The following is a 19,777-nucleotide window of genomic DNA, read 5'->3' as shown; positions in this document are numbered from 1 at the left end:
TGTCCTCATCCGCCGCCGTTCTCTGGCGCCGCCACAACCCTGCCAGCTCGGGGAGCCCCGGGCCGCTCCGCCGCACGGTGGGACACTGACCCCCAATAAGGGATCCCGGGCAGGCGAGGCGGAAGAGCGTCACCCGCCACGCCTTCTGGGGCCACGTCGCGGCCCCATCCTGTCAGTTTATCGAGTCCCAAGCTGTTCAGTCTCGTTTGGTTTTTTTCTTCATGACCTCCAAACCTAGTAACAGAGTCAGGTCGCAGCAGTCCAGGGATTCGGACGTAGAAAGTGTCCATCCGGAGCAACTTGCCTGACCAGGCGCGCGGGAGAACGAAGCGGAAGCTCCTCCTCCGCCATCTTTCTTCCTGGCAGCGCCGTCCTGACAGCCGCGGAGAACGGGCGTCCCGGAACCGAGCCGGGAGCCGCGGGAGGCCGCGAGCGCAGCCATGGTGAGCGCGGCGGGTGGAGGCGGGGGCCTGGCCCCCAGGGTCCTGGGGACCGCGGCGGAGCCTCTGCACTGCGCCCCGGACGCCCCGAGGACGCGGTGGCCGCGGCCCGAGCTCTGCGGCCCCGGGCGGGCGAGCGGCAGCGGCGGCGGCGGCGGTCGCTTTGTTTTCCCTGGGAGAGCCCGGGTTCGTGGGAAGCCGTTTCCAAATTCCACGACTGTGTCCCCCATGCTAACGCTGTTTCTCCGGATTGTCAGCCCCCCAATTCCAGGTCCTCCCAGGCACTGTCAAGTTTACCGCCCGGGCGACCCACCGATCCCCGTGACAGACCCGGAGTGTGGCCGTCTGGGATGCGGCTGGACTGTTGCAGGGACTGAGTCGGGTTTTTAATGCTAGTTGACAGAGTTAGGGAGAAGGCCCCGATGTGAGAGTGAAAGGTTGTCGTGGGGTTAGCTAGAAGACCCGGGGCTTTTCTTGGGAGGTAAATCGGCAGCATTAAGGTGTACTTGATACTGTTCTGTCTTCTCTGGCCAGCGGATCATTTTGAGGCAACAAGTGATGGTTTTGTTCTGCGGTGTAATTTCTCTAGGAGGCCAGTTTCAGACATCTCCATATAGAAATGCAGTTTCACCGCCATCATATATCAGTCATGTCCTCCTGCCTCCGGTGTGTGTTTTTTGACGGCTTTGTTGAGTATCAACTGACCAAATGGTTTTGTTTCCGTGCTCTCTTTTCTCTCCCATTGGACTGAACATCTGTATTTATGACAGTATCCTGTCGGGTTTTATCCTGTTCTGTTTGTTCTCGCTGTCACCTGCAATGTGTTTTGAAATCAGGTAACATGAAACACGAAGCATTGCTCTCCTGGTCTCTTATGATTTCAGACCAATTTTAAGCATTGTTTCTGTTGTGCCCAAGTTGTAAAGATCCCCAGAGACCACCAGGAAGACAGACCCACTAAACTGCAAAAGCAAGGTTTAATGATTGTTCATCCACCCATGGCAGGGACCCCGTCTAGCTAGCTGACTCAGCAGCCCCCGAGGGAGTGAAGTTCCCTGTCTCCTGCTACGTTTTATAACAAAAGTTACAGGATTACATCAGTAGGTACAGGTTGGTTTCTGATTGGTTGACATTTGGGAATAATTAGGAGCATTTCTCAAAGTCATGCTTTGGCATGAAATACCTGTGTACCAATTATTCTCATTGATCAGTGCTGAGAGGGAACATTCTGTGGTTTCTATGGCATTGTCTTGTTACTTGCAGGTGGCCTGTTGTACATAGACACCAATAGTTTTCAGAACTGTATCCTGGAGACTACAGGGGAGGTGTTGGTCCCCCCTGGAGTTTCTTTTGTGGCCAAACAGTTCCCAGGAACCAAGTATCTAGGAGACTGGGGGTGGGGGTGATCTGGAGTTTCTTTGTGTTCAGCTTTGTCCCTAGACTCTGGGAGGCCAGAGGATCTGGAGTTTCCTTGTGTCAGAGGCCCATGTGTCTTTTCTGTAGTCTGTCATGGCTGCTGAAGCAGGGGCTGAGTGAGGGTCTGGTCCCTTTATTTCTAAGTTATTAGAAGTGGAGCCTTTGAATTTAGTTTACCCTTTCAGTTTCTAGTTTTGTGTAAAGTGTTGTGATAATTTTAAGCCAATTTCACTGAATCGATGTTATTACTTTGGGTTATTTTAGAGATATTGACTCTCCTAATTCATGATCATGGTAGGTCTTTCTTTTCTAATGTCTTGTTTAATTGAAAATAATTTTTTTTGTTTTTTTGAGACAGGGTTTCTCTATATAGTTTTGGAGACTGTCCTGGAACTCACTCTGTAGACCAGGCTGGACTTGAAATCACAGAAATCCGCCTGCCTCTGCCTCCTGAGTGCTGGGATTAAAGTTGTGTGCCACCAACTCCCGCAGTCGTTTTGTTATAATCTTTTGATCGGTACTTGGTTTTCTTGGCTTTGTTGCTCTTTACACAGAGAGTCTAACTGTGCACCCCGTCTGGCCTGGAACTCTTAAATCATGCTGCCTTAGGCTCTCATGTACTGTGTGCTGCCTGGTGCACACTATAGCACCTGGCTGTGGTTTTCTATGTATTGAGACAGGGATGGTTTGACTCCTTCTTTCTGATTCGTTTACCTGTTGTTGCTTTTGCTTGCATAATTACTCTGACTAGTAGTTTAGTACTATATTGAAGAAGAGGCTTGGGTAGTCACCTAGCAATTGTTTCTAATCTTTGAGAAAATACTTTCAGTTTTTTCCCTCATTTAGGATAGTATTACTGGTTATGTGTTTGTCATGAAAACCTTTGTTATCCTAATGTGTGCTCCTCCTGTGCATACCAGATGCTGAACTTTGATCATGACTTGGGGTGGAATATTGTCAAAGGCTCTCTTGCTTCTAATGTCAGTTATTAGATTTTTAATTCTTGATTTTGTTTGTGTGACACTATACTTGCTAATCTTCTTATCTTCTGCATATAAAAGGAAACTTTACACATGAAAAGATACTTGTCAAAACACTCGAATTTGGTCTTTTCCATTTCAGCGTATAATTTGATTATTCTTCATGGGAAAGGGAAGTGTGTGCATGTTTCCAAGTAAATTCCTTGGGAATGCTGTCCACCTTTTGAGAAAAGGTCTTCTTTTTTACCTGAAGCTTACCAGTTGTACTAGATTGGCTAACCAGTATCCACCTGTCTGCACCTGTGATCGCCAGTGCTGTGTCCCACCATGCCCAGCAGTTTTATGTGGGATTGGGGGGTTTCAAACTCAGGCCCTCATGCTCAAGAGTCAAGCACTTTTCCAAGACCTGTTCTAAGAATAGTCTCCACATAGCTGCTGTTAAGTCTATTATGGATACTGAATAGTGGGATTTTTTTTTTTTTTGGTTTTTTTCGAGACAGGGTTTCTCTGTATTGTTTTGGAGGCTCTCCTGGAACTCACTTTGTAGACCAGGATGGGATTTTTTTTTTAAGACAGAGCCTCACTAGCTGACCAAGAACTCACTATGTAAGGCTGGCCTCAGACGCAAGGAGACCCGCTGCCTCTGCTCCCGAGGGCTGGGATTAAGGTGTGCGCTGCTGTGCCTGGCCCAGTGGAATTTTTTTAGGAGAGGTGCAACAGAGCCATTGTACAGATTTTACTGGACAATCAAACAGCATAACAGCATCTGCTTTTGCTGTATGATATCGTTCCAGCCTAGCATTGGAATTACATTGCTAAATAGTGAGAGAGAGCACTGACCAGAACACTGGTGAGCATTACATGGATTTAGCGTTGGACGACACAGCATTCTATTTTGTTTTTTTTTAAGATTTATTTATTTATTATGTATACAGTGTTCTGTCTGCATGTATGCCTACAAACAACAAGAGGGTACCAGATCTCATTACAGATGGCTGTGAGCCACCATGTGGTTGCTGGGAATTGAACTCAGGACCTCTGGAAGAGCAGAGCAGGCAGTGCTCTTAACCTCTGAGCCATCTCTCCAGCCCCAGCATTCTGTAACACAGCATCATATGCACTGAGTAGAAATCTCCAATGTATCTCACCCTTCCTCCTGAAAATAATGTGTCATTTTTCAGGAGTCTGTATCCTTCGAGGATGTGGCTGTGAACTTCACCCCAGAGGAATGGGCTTTACTGAATTCTTCCCAAAAGAGACTACACAGAGATGTAATGCAGGAAAACTTCAGGAACCTGGCTGCCATAGGTAAGGGGGGAAATCATTGCCTTGTTTAGTTCATGAGAAAACAGGTTTTGGGGTTTGTGGTTTTTTGTTTTTGGATTTTTTTTTTGAGGTAGGGTTTCTCTGTGTAGCTTTGGAGCCTGTCCTGGAACTAGCTCTTGTAGACCAGGCTGGCCTCAAACTCATAGAGATCCACCTGCCTCTGTCTCCTGAGTGCTGGGACTAAAAGCGTGTGCCACCACCTCCCGGAAAGAAAACCGTATTTTTGCCAATCGATACAGCTCGATGATTTGTACAGAAACAGAAATTTTGATAATAAACCAGTCATGGTCATGTTGTACTAGAAACCTACTTAGAATCTAATCATTTTCTGGAGAGTTGTATTAACTCAAAGTGATTCTTCTGGATCTATATTCCAGCAAAAAATCAAGAAGACCCGACCCTTGAAGATGACTATGAATATTTAAGGAAAATTCTTCCCTTCGCAGTTCAGACTGGATACAGACTATGTGAGAATCAAGACTATGCAGAGAAACCAGGCACAAATAAGGAATGTGGGAAAGTCTTTAGTTCTCCCCAGCGCTTTCTGGAGCACGGAACAACTCAAATGGAAGAGAAAACTAATGAATGGAAGCAAACTAAGGAAGGTTTCAGTAAACACAGTTATGTTCAAGTCCCTGAAAAAATACATGCTACAGAAAAATCTTGTGTTTTAAAGCAGACTGGGAAAGACTTTTTGACTCTCGCTGGTATTCAACAGCACATAACACATAATGGACATGGGCCATATATATGTAAAGTATGTGATAAAGCCTTTCTCTCTTCCAGTTCTTTCTTGACCCATGAAAGAACACATACTGAAGAACAGCTTTATACATGTAAGCAATGTGGCAAAACCTTCACGTATTCCAGTGGCCTTCGCCGCCATGAAAGGACTCATAGTGGAGAGAAACCCTATAAATGCAAGCAATTTCTGAAAGTCTTTCCTTCTTTGAGTAAGGTTGAAAATCATGAAGAAACTCACAATGGAATAAAATACATATGTAATCAGTGTGGAATAGACTTCAGCGATCACAATTCCCTTCAATGCCATGAAAAGATCCACAGTTTAGAGAAACCCTATATATACAAGCAATGCGGAAAAGCATTCACTTGTCCCAGTGCCTTGCGAAGACATGAACGAATTCATACTGGAGTGAAGCCCTATGAATGTAAGGTCTGTGGGAAAGCCTTCATTGACTGCAGTTCTCTTCAGTGTCATGAGAGGATTCATAGTGGAGAGAAACCTTATGTATGTAAGCTGTGTGGGAAAGCCTTCAGTCGTCAAGGTTCTCTTAAATGCCACGAAAGGATTCATAGTGGAGAGAAGCCCTACGCATGCAAGCAGTGTGGGAAAAACTTCATGCATCACAATGCTCTTAGATACCATGAGCAGATTCACAGTGGAGAGAAATCCTACGGGTGTAAGCAATGTGGGAAAGCCTTCGTGTTGAGCAGTGCATTGAAAAAACATGAACGAATTCACAGCGGATTAAAACCTTGTTTGTGTAGGGTGTGTGGAAAAGCCTTCACGTTTCATAGTTCCCTTCATTGCCATGAAAGGACTCACACTGGAGAGAAACCCTATGTATGTAAGCAGTGTGGGAAAGCCTTTATGTACCACAGTTCTCTTCGTTGCCATGAAAATATCCACAGTGCAGAGAAACCCTATGTGTGTAAGTTATGTGGGGCAGCCTTCACTTTCCACAGTTCTCTTCAACGCCATGAGCGAATCCACAGGGGAGAGAAACCGTATGTCTGCAAGTTCTGTGGGAAAGCCTTTACTGATCACAGTTCTCTTCGGTGTCATGAAAGGATTCACACTGGAGAGAAACCCTATGTGTGTAAACAGTGTGGGAAATCCTACAGTACTCATGGTTCTCTTCGATACCATGAAAGGATGCACTGTGTGTAACTACATTGGAAAACCTCCTCTTTGAATATGTTTTAATCTTATTAACTAAAAAACAAAATATATGGTTGTAAGCAATGTAAATAGGCCTTAATATGTTCTGGTTCCCTTCAAAAGAACACTATTGGAGACAAACTGGAGCATATCTCTAAATACAGAATTAAGGAAAACTCCTTTATTATAAGCTCTTTAAAGCAAACATGATGGTATAATGAACTTAACCTGAATCAATGTAAAGCATGTGGGATTATCTCTACTTCTCTCTGTTCAGTTCTCACAAAAACACTAAGGGGATGGGGAGATGGCTCAATCTGTATAGTGCCTGCCCTGGAAGCATGAGGTCCTGAGTTTAAATCCTCAGCACCAATATAAAAGCCAGACATGGCGGCACATGCCTGTAAATAATCCCAGTGCTGGGGAGACAGAGAAGAGATTCCTGAGCTTGCTGGTTAGCTAGTCTACTCAAGTCTATTCAAGTTCAAAGAGTGAAGTGGAGATGATTCAGGAAGACATCCACCATTAACATCAACCTCTGGCTGTTGTATAATGTACAGCCACATACATATGAACACTCATCCTCACATGCATGCACACCACACACACAAAAGAACACACTGTATCCAGAACCTTGATTAGAAGAAATCTGTGAGTCTTCACTTGGCCAGCATATACACAGTCAAAACCTTATAAATGTAAGTAGAATTGTCACTTGTTGCATGTGTCAAAGGCTGATGTAGTAGGATTCTGTTAACACAACTAGTGTGAAGAGCCTGGCATAAAATAATGTATGGAAGGCTGGGCGTTGGTGGCGCACGCCTTTAATCCCAGCACTCAGGAGGCAGAGCCAGGCGGATCTATGTGAGTTCGAGGCCAGCCTCGTCTACAGAGCAAGTTCCAGGACAGGCTCCAAAGCTACAGAAAAACCCTGTCTCGAAAAACCAAAAAAAAAAAAAAAAAATGTATGGAATGCTTTAGAAATTGCACACTTCAGAAGAAACTTTCTATGTTTATAAATGTTTGTCAGTGGGACATTCTTAGGTAGATCTAAACCATGTTCTTCTAGTTTTATTCTTGAAAATAAATGCTTCAGTGAAATTATTTGCTAAGGTTTACTTAAACAGTTGCGTGTGCTTCCTCTGTAGTTTCAGTATTGGTGAATTCAGTTAATAACTTTCTGTTTTTAATTTAAAATATTGAATTGAAATGTCTTTCTAATATGTGAGCAGTCTTAATTTTTATGTAGTTTTAAAATAATTTTGTCTAATGGACCTGTGAAAACTTTTAATTTGGGCTGGGAAGATGACTCGGTGGATGAGCATCAGGACATAGGTCAGATCCCACTAAACAGCCAGATGTGGCTGAGCACACCTGTGTCCCCAGAATGGAAAGAAGGGGGTAACACAGGTGGATTCCTGGGGCTTGCTGACCAACCGCTCTAGATGAAAACCAAGCTCTAAGATAGTGCAAGCCCGTTTCTCAAGCAACAAGGCAGAGAGTGGTAGGAGAGAACACCTGATGATGTTCTCTGGCTTCCACACATGCAAGCTTGGTGCTTACAAACATGAAAGATTATTCATACTCGGGTTTTCCTACAAGGCTCTTGTCATAGGTCATATATGAATATAAATTCAGAACAAATGACTTTAAACTGAATTTAACTATTTTTCACTTTTAATATTTTCTCCAAACAAAATTTCTGTACATATTTTATAATTTAACTGTTTTCAACAGTATACATTGACATGTTATCTTTTTCATATTTGGACAAAGTATCTGCAAAGTAACATAAAAAAATCAACTTCACAATTTGTCAAATTTTTCCTTTCACCTTAGAGTCATTATTGTCAAAATTCTGATGAAATTTCCTTATGTAATGGAATCCTACTAACTAATGATCTTTTGCTATATAAATTTTATCATATTGATGGTATAGCTTTTTATCATTTTCCCCTCACTACCAAAAGATACATTCCACTGGTTTAAGTGTGTTCTGGCCAGAGATTATAAGACCAAGGCTTTAGTCACATCAAATGTAATGGATTACAGGAATAAATCTACATTCCATATCTGATTTGTTCATCCAAGTGTGGGAATTAAATGAGCACATTACCACCACCTCACCACAATAGGAATCAAATCCAGGGCCTCATGCTTGCCAGGCAAGCATCCCGCCAACTGAACTACAGCCACAGCCCCTCAACAAGTTTTATTATTGAATAGCCTTTCTATGATCATCACTTGAAATTATTTACTTGGCTGAGTTTTGTCCTCATTGATATAAAATGCGACCCACTTAATATTTATTTTACTGGTTTTTTGCTTTGTTTTAAGATTTATTTATTATGTATACAGTGCTCTGCCTGCATGTATGTCCACAGGCCAGAAGAGGGCACCAGATCTCATTACAGACGGTTGTGAGCCACCATGTGGTTGCTGGGAATTGAACTCTGGAAGAGCAGTCAGTGCTTTTAACCTCTCTCCAGCCCTTTATTTGACTTAATGAGTGACTACATCTTTTTTACATATAGTTTAAATATGTTTTAGTAATTTCCTCATCTTTAATGATATGATGATGCAGTTTATACTCAGCACTCCTATCCTCTGTTGCTTGTGTTGCCTCCATTAATTCTGATATCTTTAAATTTGTCAGGACAGTTAATTCCTCCTTTCAAATTCAAAATTTTACATTAAAATGTTTGTAAATCGCAGGGTTTCCCCCTCTCTTTGATTCAGCCTTTCTACCTCCTGCAATAGGTACCTCAGGAACCCAAACTAATGTCCATTACTCGTCAGGTAGACAACCCAGCTTGCCCTTCCAAACTGACTCTGATTACAAATAGACCAGACTCATAGGAAATGTTAGCTATGTTCTCGGGGAGACTGGAAATCCAAGATGCTACCTGTCACAGAGTTGAACACTCCTTAGCATTTGTTTAATCTCACCTCTGGAGGCAGAAGCAGGCAGATCTCCGTCACTTCCCGCCCGCTTGGTTTGTGTGGAGAGCTCCCTATCAGCCAGGACTACATGGTGAGATTTTCTCTCAATAGGGACAGGATGAGAGTTGAACACTGGGCACTGGGTACAGGAGGACTTACACAACCTGTGCTTTTTTTTTTTTTTTTTTTTTGGTTTTTCGAGACAGGGTTTCCCTGTGGCTTTGGAGGCTGTCCTGGAACTCGCTTGGTAGACCAGGCTGGTCTCGAACTCACAGTGATCCGCCTGCCTCTGCCTCCCGAGTGCTGGGATTAAAGGCGTGCGCCACCAACGCCCGGCCACACCTGTGCTTTGTGTGGACTTTGACCTCCCAGGTAGGGAAATGTTGAAACACCAATCTGTCTTGATGATGATGCATGTCCTTACCTCAGTAGTAAACAGAATGAATATCATTCCCATGACAACTGGGGAGACAAAATTAGGGTACGAATCTGCAGAAGGCAGCAGTCCTGCTCTGGTTTTGTGTGTTTGTCCACACACTTGCTGTTTAACTTGAACTGCCATGTTGGTCCCTGTTTCTTCCCAATAATTTTTATGTACCAAAAAAGTAAACATTTGGAACAGGAACCATTTTTTCTTTTCCTTTCTATTTTTCGTGTATGTAACTGTACATACACATGTAAAAGCCTGAGCTTGGCATCAGGGGTCATCCCAATTAATCTTGCACCCTATTCACTGAAGCATGGTCTTAAACCCAGGGCTTACTGCTAAGACCAGTGGTGCTAGCCAGCTTGCTCTGGAGACTTGATGACGCCAACTTCCAAGGCTATAATTACAAGCAGGCCACCACAGCTACCCAGCATTTTATTTGGTCTCAGGGGATCTAAACTGGCAAGTACTTAACCATCTGCCCAGACAAACATATGGAAGCGCTTCATGGAATGGTTAGATTCTTGGAGATTCCAGCAGGAAATTGTTCATACTTATGGTACAGATAGCAGATCCCACACACCTGGAAGCAGTGAGGCTCTGGCATTTACGCTAGCCATGGGCACTAAAGCAGAGACACATCCTTCTTGTAGTGTATCGTGGTCCAGTCTGTATTAGCCCCATGCTGCGGGGCCATCTATACCGGACTGATATCTTTGGGGCTGCGATCAGAACCAGCTGAACAGCCCCGGGTCTGACCCTGACTGGAGGAGCATGGACTCAGGGAAGCTACCTACCCAACTGCTCTAAGAATGAGACAGAGACATCTGGTCAAAATAGGAGGGCTCTCAGTCAATACTGAAGGCCACAGTTATTGAAGCATCATCTTAAGTAACCATCCAAAAGTTGGGGGTAATGGCAGAAGACATCTATTATCATGTATAAAGGGCTAATAGGAAATATTTCCTTTAATCCTAGAGACACTCCTTTACAGCCTGTACTCAAGTCCTTAGGCCCTCCACACCAGCATGTCTTACTAGCCCTCAAGGTGGGTGTACTTGCCCTGGCCCAAGTCTTTCGTTATACAGAATAGAAGCCATTCCTCACCAAGGTCAGGCATCTGGCGGTAATCAGCTGACATTTAAAAGACAATAGAAGTTCTGATTTCTTAGAACTCATGGCTGGATAGAACATATTTCCAAAATATTACTCAGATCCCAGTGTAACGTGTATTCTCCCCGCCAGCCTGGTCCCAGAGCCACATCAGTCCCAAATGAACACACAGGACACTATTAATTATGAAGCTGTTGGCCATTTGCTATGGTTTCTTAATGGCTAACTCCTACTTAATTATTAACCCATAATTACTAATATATAATTTTATAAGGTTTTTTTTTTTTTGGTTTTTCGAGACAGGGTTTCTCTGTGGCTTTGGAGGCTGTCCTGGAACTCTCTCTGTAGACCAGGCTGTCCTCGAACTCACAGCCGGGCGTTGGTGCCGCACGCCTTTAATCCCAGCACTCGGGAGGCAGAGGCAGGCGGATCTCTGTGAATTTTATAAGGTCTTACCTTACCAAGAATGCCAGACTTGCACCCTCTCCTCCCGGGATCACATGGCAACTCTCCACTCTTCACTACATTTCCCAGAATCCTCCTCGACTCCTAGTCCCACCTATCTGTCTTCCCTATTGGCCAACAGTGCTTTATTTATCAACCAATAAGACAACATATACACAGAAGTTCCCGCCATCACCCCTACAGTAGTGCCTTCGATACAAGCTGGTTCCAAAGGCAACACTGCAAATGACAGCCCAAGCATTCCTACAAACCAAGGAAGAAGTCACGGTGTCTTCAGTGTTAAATACAGACGGAAACAGCAGATGGGGAAGGAAGATAACACATACTTACCCTCAAGGAATGGGCTCTATCAGGATAAAGGGACTGAGACCAGGATTGGGCCTTGGTTAGAAAGGAGCAATACATCATGTTGGAGGTGGAGGGAGTTTTCAGAGAAATCCCCAGAATAAAGGAATCTATGGCATTTCTATCCTATTGGGGTAGCAGTAAACTCTACACCATGTGATTCCACTTGAGATCACCCAATGTGGAATGGCCAGGTAATGGGTAGGGCCATAAATTAAGGGCTGTGAAAACCACAACACGGCAGCTTCTTTTTTTTTTTTTTTTTTTTTTTTTTGGTTTTTCAAGACAGGGTTTCTCTGTATTGTTTTGAAGGCTGTCCTGGAACTTGCTCTGTAGACCAGGCTGGCCTCAAACTCACAGAGATCCGCCTGCCTCTGCCTCCCGATTATCTATCATTTAATCCATTTGAACTATTGTATACTCTCTCCATGCTTCCAAATGTTGTTTCTTTGTGTAATCACAGAAAAATGTACATTTCTCAAGTGACAAGTTGTGACAACAGGTGTGAAAAATGTGTCTATAGAAGAAGCTCATTAAACATGGTACACAGGAAGATAAGGGGGCTGATCAAGGAAGCTTTCTCTACTGAGGATCTAAAATGGGCACCAATTTTCAGAGTGGAAGCTAGTAAACAGATACAAGAAGTGTTTTGGCAAATCAAGCTCCTTTGGCAGCTACACTGATGAAGGGGATGGAACTGTGGAAACACATGCATGTAATGAATTTGAGGCCTCTGAACTGTTGTCATTAACTGCTGTGCACACTGAGTAGTACATGCTGCAGACCTGCTAAGCAATTAAAACCTTAGGGATGGGGACTGGAGAGATGGCTCAGTGGTTAAGCGCACTGCCTGCTCTTCCACAGGTCCTGAGTTCAATTCCCAGCAACCACATGGTGGCTCACAACCGTCTGTATTGAAATCTGGTGCCCTCTTCTGGCCTTCAGACATGCAAAGCAGAACACTGTATACTAAATAAATAAATATTTTTTTAAAATCTTAGGGATGACCCAACAGCATATCACAACTCACCAGATGTCACTGTTCTGTTATTTCTTCAAGAGAGTATTCAAGAGCAGTACCAGAAAAGCTGTGTGAGAAAAGCTGTGTGACAGTGGGGAGAATACAATAATCAACTCACAGAATAAATGGCAGGAGATTCCAGAATCGTGAGACTTCCTGTGAATTGAGTAGAGGTTCCCAATGCTATCAGTCTCATCCTTTCTCCTGAAAGCATATGCGGCTGTTTTAGGAGTCAGTGACCTATGAGCTGTGGCTGTGAACTTCATCCTAGAGGAGTGGACTTCCCTGAATCCTTCACAGAAGAATCTCTACAGAGCTGTGATGAGAGAAACCATGAGGAACATACATGATGTATAGGTAAGAGGGATATACTTTCTTCACACAGTGTCTACTGCCCATCAATGCTGTTCTGTGACTTGGGGTATGAAAATGGAAAACTTAGATGATTCAACTTGGTATGGTCATAGTATAACAAGAACTTGAATCATAATTTTGCACAATAACTCATAATGATTTTCTGGGTCTACTTTTAGGACAGACATTGGGAGAACAGAACACTGAAAATGAGTACAAGAACCGTGGGAGAAATCTCTTTTCCGGCTTTCCTGCTTCCAGTTTAGTGGCGGAAAACTACACGGCTCATCTGCGTTGTTTGTCTCTTGTGAGTAATTTCTACAATAAATACTTATTTTTACTTTCAGCAAGTGTGCCGTTTATCGTTGCAGCATCAAAGCTCTGTGAATATGAAGAAGATAATCAATGGAAAGAAATTGTCGGCAGGCGGATCTCTGTGAGTTCGAGACCAGCCTGGACTACCAAGTGAGTTCCAGGACAGCCTTCAAAGCCACAGAGAAACCCTGTCTCGAAAAACCAAAAAAAAAAAAAAAAAAAAAAAAGAAATTGTCAATGAAATTCCAGATCCTGTGGTGAGTCAGAAAACTGGAGGAAAGCCATGTGAAAGCCATGGATGTGAAGACTTCATTGGTCATTCATCCCTACAGGTGCCCCTCGGCGATCAGACTAGATGCATAACTCATGAGTATAAGGAACATGGAGAGAAGCCATATAAATGTACGGAATGGGGGAAGGCTTTCTATTCTCCCCAAAGCTTTCAGAAGTATGAACAAAATCATATGGGAGAGAAATCTTTTTTGTTAAGATTTATTTATTCATTATGAATACAACATCCTTTCTCCATGTATGCCTGCAGGCCAGAAGAGGGCACCAGATCTCATTACGGATGGTTGTGAGCCACCATGTGGTTGCTGGGAATTGAACTCAGGACTTCTGGAAGAGTAGTCAGTGCTCTTAACCTCTGAGCCATCTCTCCAGCCCGGGAGAGAAATCTTATGTCTGTAAAGAATGTGATAAAGCCTTTAGGTATCTCAGTTCCCTTCAAAATCATAAAAAGATTCACATTAGAGAGGGAAACCATAAATGTAAAGAGTGTGGGGAATCTTTTAATAGATACAGTGATGCTCGAGTACATGAGAGAAGTCACACTGGAGAGAAATCCTATGTGTGTACGCATTATGGGAAAGCCTTCACTCAATCCAGATACCTTCAAATACACTTTTTAAAAAGTCACACAGGAGAGAAACCCTCCATGTGTAAGCAATGTGGGAAAGTCTTTTCTGAGTCCATTCACCTTTAAATACATCAAAGAAGTCATACTGAAGAAAAACCTTACTCGTGTAAGCAGTGGGGGAAAGCCTTCACTTGTTCCAGCAACCTTCAAATACATAAAAGAAGTCACAAGCAGAAAAACCCTATGTGTGTAAGCATTGTGGGAAAGCTTTCATTCAATCCATTACCTTCCTAAAAGTAAAAGAAGTCATACTGGAGAGAAGCCTTACCCATGTAAGCAGTTGTGGAAAGCTTTCTCTTGCTCCGGCAACCAGCAAATACATAAAAGAAGTCACACAGAACTCTATGTAAGCATTGTGGGAAAGCCTTCCGTCAATCCAGTTACCTTCACATACATAAAAGAAGTCACACAGAAGAACTCTATGTGTGTAAGCATTGTGGGAAAGCCTTCAGTCAATCCAGTTACCTTCACATACATAAAAGAAGTCACACAGAACTCTATGTAAGCAGTGTGGGAAAGCCTTCCGTCAATCCAGTTACCTTCACATACATAAAAGAAGTCACACAGAAGAACTCTATGTGGGTAAGCATTGTGGGAAAGCCTTCTGTCAATCCAGTTACCTTCACATACATAAAAGAAGTCACACAGAAGAACTCTATGTGGGTAAGCATTGTGGGAAAGCCTTCTGTCAATCCAGTTACCTTCACATACATAAAAGAAGTCACACTGGAGAGAAACCTTACTCGTGTGAGCAGTGTGGGAAAGTCTTCACTTTTCCAGTTCCCTTCGAAGGCATGATGTCGTTCACACAGGAGAAAAACCCTATGTGTGTAAGCATTGTGGGAAGACCTTTGATTGTTACAGTAGCTGGCTTTCACAAACAAGAAAAGACCTATAGCAAAAATATACTATTAGTATAATAAATGTGGGGAAGCTTCAGTTGCTCTTATTTTGTTCATATACATGACTTAACTAACACTGGTGAGAAGCCCAAGGTTTGTATGCAATATGGGATGCCTTCGTTGATCCAGTACCCATTTATATCATGAAAGGAGTCACACTACAAAAAACATAGATGGAATACAAGAACGTGTTCGATCATTCCAGTTCCTTTAACAAACATGGGAAAGCTCACACTGGAGAGAAATCCTAAGCATAAAATGTGGAAACACTCCATTATCACTTGACTTTCTAGCATTCATGAAAAATGCATAACCTATAGCATAAGAGGAAGATTTGCATCAGTTTGCAAAAGAAAAATAGCAAGAAGCCTCTTGAATAAAAAAGATATACCAAAAACAAAATCTTCAGATAGCTTACATGCAACAAGACACGCAGAATCAAAGGATTAAATATGAAAAATACATAGCAGTTTTCTGTTTTCCTGGGTGAGATGGCACATACCTATAATTCCAGGATAGGGGAAACTCAAAAGTAAATGTCACCGGGCAGTGGTGGCAATGTTTTTAATCACAACACTTGAGAGGCAGAGGCAGGCAGATCTCTGTGAGTTCAAGGCCAGCCTGATCTATAGAATGAATTCAGGACAGTCTCCAAAGCTGCAGAAAAACCCATCTCAAAAAAAAAAAAACTAAACTAAAAATCAAGAATTTTGAATTCTGGCTATGTTGCTTATCTGGATAAAATAAAATTGTGTATGTTATTTTTCTTTATTCTTGATAATCTCATTCACGTACAGAGTAAATTATGATCATGTTGTTCCCCCTTTTCTCCCTCCAACCCACTAAATGCAGTTAGCATTACCCATATGTGCATGGGTATAGATACTTCCTCAAAAAGGAATAATTCTCCTTTCTCCAGATTTTGTCAATTGCCAGTAGCAATTAAAGATTAGAAATCATCTACTTTACCAGTGCTAGAATTTTGGCTGGCTTGACCCTGTACAGATGACCACGAATACTGTGAGTTCGTGAGTGGAATGGCCATGTAATGAGCAGAAGACACCATTTGACACTACTCTCATCCTCTGACGTGCATTCTTTCCACCTCCAAGAAAAATGTTTTTAATAAAGTTTGATTGTTATCCTAGTGTTCTATTGCTGTGAAGAGGTGCCATGGGCAAGACAGCTCGTAAAAGAAAACATTTAATTGAAGACTGATGAGATAAAAAAGATAGATTATTGAACTGAGCAGTGGTGGCATACGTCTTTAATCCCAGCACTCAGGTGTCAGAGGCAAGTAGATTTCTGAATTCAAGGCCAGCCTGGTCTACAAAGTGAGTTCCAGGACTGGCTCCAAAGCTACACAGAGAAACCCTGTCACAGAAAACCAAGAAAAGTGTGTGTGGGGATATATTATTCAATCTACTTTAATCCAAACAACAACTAAAAATATTTTACATTGGTATGGATTTTGGTTTATTGATACAAATTTAAAGTTAATTTTGTTACACTGTATGTATGTTTCTACTCTTGTTTGGGGTATTATGCTTATGCAGCTCATTTTTAAAGGTAATATAACTTAGTGATGATGATGCAGACCTTGGAAGGCAGAGGCAGGCAGATCTCTGTGGGTTTCAAACCAGCCTGGTCCACAGATCAAGTTCCAGGACAACCTCTAAAAACTAAAGAGAAATCCTGTCTCAAAAAAAGGTAATATATAATTAAGAAACACAGATTAATAGTCATCTATAAAAGTCAAAATTATAGTCATGTTAGATATGTTTTCAAGGTCATAAACAGATATATTTACATAAATAGATGGTCTTCAAATACTTCAAAGACCTACAGAATATGGCATTTAATATGTTTAATAACCTAAGTTTTTTCATGACAGTGAAACATGTCTGCTTCTGGCAGCACCAATTTACTTCAAAGGAAGATAATGGGCTTTGAAAGCCGGGCGTTGGTGGCGCACGCCTTTAATCCCAGCACTCGGGAGGCAGAGGCAGGCGGATCTCTGTGAGTTCGAGACCAGCCTGGACTACCAAGCGAGTTCCAGGACAGCCTCAAAAGCCACAGAGAAACCCTGTCTCGAAAAACCAAAAACCAAACAAAACAAAACAAAACAAAACAAAAAAGATAATGGGCATTGAAGAACCTCCACATGGAGTTTGCTTTCATTATGGCAAAAGCTAGCCACTGGGCAAAGAACTGCCCTTCACTCAACTTTTGACAGTATACCATCCAAACTAGACCAGCAGGACACTGGAAAGGTGACTGTCAAACTTTGCCAAGGCAAGGTAGGGTAGTCCTTCAGAGTTTCCTGCTTCACAGGAAAGTTGGTCAGATATGCTATGCCTGTAGGTCAAATTTGGCTGCCCCAAAGTTGCAGAGCAACTTTTTTGGGGTGGGGGGTGAAGACAGGGTTTCTCTGTGGCTTTGGAGGCTGTCCTGGAACCAGCTCTTGCAGACCAGGCTGGTCTCAAACTCACAGAGATCCACCACTGCAGGGGAACTTTAAGTGCTGTCCAGACATTTTATCCTTCTGGTTATAAAAGAAAACAAATTAGGTACAAAACTTTGGGCTCACAATGAATAGATAATGGAATATTTTTTTCTGATTTTGCCAAGTACAAGTGAACTGGATTCTATAACTAATTCTTAATAACTGGTTTTGCTGTATATAATTTGACTATGGAGCTCGAGAACATCATAGCGATCAGGGTGCTACTCGAGGCCCGGGAAGGTGGTGGTGGGAATCGAAAAGGCAAAAGCAGGAAATGGCGCCAGATGCTGCAGCTCCCCCAAATCAGCCAGTGTGAGGAGCTGCGACTCAGCCTTGAGCATGATTACCACAGCCTGTGTGAGTGGCAGCCCATTGGGCGTCTGTTATTTCGTGAGTTCTGCGCCAAGAGTCCTGAGCTGACCTGCTGTACTGCCTTCCTGGATGGGGTGACCCCTGATGAGAAACAGAAGGCATGTGGGTGGCGACTAATGCAGAATTTTCTGAGCCACACGGGTCCTGACCTCCTCTCTGAAGTTCCCTGACAGCTGGTGAGTAACTGTGCCCAGCGGCTACAGCAGGGACCCTGAAAGGGCCTCTTCCAGGAGCTAACCCGGCTGACTGGTGGGCGCTGACTGCCTCCTGTGTGAGATGATGGCAGGCCATTCCCCCTTCCAGCAGAGGAAGAAGATCAAGCGGGAAGGAGAGGCTGGTCAAGGAGGTCCCGAGGAGTACTCAGAGCCCTTTTCCTCATAGGCGCGCTCACTCTGTTCTCAGCTTCTCAGTAAGGACCCTGCTGAGCGCCTGGGGTGCCTTGGAGGAGGTGCCCGGGAGGTAAAGGAGCACCCCCTTTTTAAGAGACTGAGTTTCGAGCTGCTGGGAGCTGGAATGCTGGAACCACCTTTTAAGCCTGATCCCCAGGCTATTTACTACAAGCATGTTCTGGACAGTTCTCTGCAGATAGAAGCGCAGATCTGGAGCCCACCGATCAGGACTTCTACCACAAGTTTGCCACGGGCAGTGTGTCCGTCCCCTGGCAGAATGAGCTGGTGGAGACCGAGTGCTTCCAGGGACTGAATGTCTCTGGGCTGCGTGGGTCAGGTCCCCCAGACCTGGACTGGAAGGGCCAGCCACCTGCACCCCCCAAGAAGGGACTGCTGCAGACTCTTCAGTCGCCAGAGGTGAGCATGTGGGCTCCTCATGGGGTGGCCTTGCTGCTGGACGGTGGGGAGCCCCAGGCAGCCCTTCCATGGCAGAGGCGAGATGTAGGAGAAAGAAGTCTGGTGCCCACCTTACGCTCCCTCCCCGCTGCTCACTTCAAGCTGCTACCCCTGCTTAGCGGCTGCCTCCCCGTGCCTGGGTCTGTCCAGGGGATGGACAAAGGCCTTGCTCGGCAGATCTGGGAGCTCCCTAGGCTTTCTTCAGTGCTACTCTAAAACGTGTGGGGTCCCCACAGCCCCTTTCTGGGCATGGTACTGGCCGTAGTCAGCCTTCATGGTGACTAAGGGCACCCGTTGTGCCTCTCTCCCTTCATGTCTCCCCTGTCCTTCCAGGACCACTGTGGAAACTGCAGCGACAGTGAGGAAGAGCCCCCACCGGCCTCTAGTCCCCAGGCAGAGACCCCACCGGTGGTTGGCGGTAGCAGCTACTCTCAGTGACGTTTACGGTTTTGCACAGTGGTGATCCCCACTGTCCACTCAAGCTGTGCCTGGGGAACACAGCCGGAACTGTCCCCAGTCTCCTCTGTCCCTCAACCCCGTCCAGCTGAGTTTGACAAGGCCTGGGCCATCTTGGGACAAAGGTGCGTCCCTTCGCTCTTCTCTGTGGAGCTCGGGGCTCTGTGTATTTATGTATTTGTACGAATGTTTATAGCTACCAGAGCGTTCTTAATTCCACCCTGAACCTGGCACCTCAGGGCACCTCGCCCTGCCTGGAAGAGCCGGCAGAGGAGCCAGTGCCGAACTCTAGGCTTCCTGGCCGAGTCCAGATGAGCAGAGTCAGGTGAGACCTCTGACCCCAGCGTTACGCCGGTCACCACCAACCTCCAAGTGAGACCTGTGCCTGCCTCTCATGGACTTGGGTCACCACCTTCTGGCTGCCCAGTGCTGCCGCTTTTTCTCAGCATTTGTCAGAGCTGGAAATGGGGGCTGGGTATCCTCCTGGCCTGGACCACAGTATAACCACAGACTGAACCGCCTGGGACCCATCAGACCACAAGAAGGGTCACCTGCCTTTCAGTTCTCCAGAGCGCATTATTCCTTATTCTGGATGTCCTGAAGGTACATTTTTTCAGAAGTACCCCAGCATAGACCATAGGAGGGGTTAGAATTACCCCTCCAACATTCCAGAATCCCTCATAAAAGTTGGTGGCGCACGCCTTTAATCCCAGCACTCGGGAGGCAGAG

General features: G+C 44.3%; 1 protein-coding gene and 2 pseudogenes across 1 annotated transcript; all 3 read left to right on the top strand.

Annotated features, from left to right (window-relative positions):
* Positions 1 to 318: 318 nt before the first annotated feature.
* LOC106022633 (zinc finger protein 709) lies at positions 319 to 8,142 on the top strand. The gene is made up of 3 exons (XM_013126013.3): positions 319 to 443; positions 4,018 to 4,144; positions 4,540 to 8,142. Exons 1-3 carry the CDS (start codon positions 441 to 443, stop codon positions 6,072 to 6,074), a joined length of 1,665 nt encoding a protein of 554 aa, XP_012981467.1. The 5' UTR covers positions 319 to 440; the 3' UTR covers positions 6,075 to 8,142.
* A 5,143-nt stretch (positions 8,143 to 13,285) lies between these two features.
* LOC121139157 lies at positions 13,286 to 16,530 on the top strand (annotated as a pseudogene).
* Positions 16,531 to 17,563: 1,033 nt separating this feature from the next.
* On the top strand, positions 17,564 to 19,238 carry LOC101830034 (annotated as a pseudogene).
* The last annotated feature ends 539 nt before the right edge of the window (positions 19,239 to 19,777 follow it).

Source organism: Mesocricetus auratus, unplaced genomic scaffold (assembly GCF_017639785.1).
Source record: "Mesocricetus auratus isolate SY011 unplaced genomic scaffold, BCM_Maur_2.0 Super-Scaffold_6731, whole genome shotgun sequence".
Classification (NCBI taxonomy): Eukaryota; Metazoa; Chordata; class Mammalia; order Rodentia; family Cricetidae; genus Mesocricetus; species Mesocricetus auratus.
This window is presented reverse-complemented; position numbering and strand designations above follow the sequence as displayed.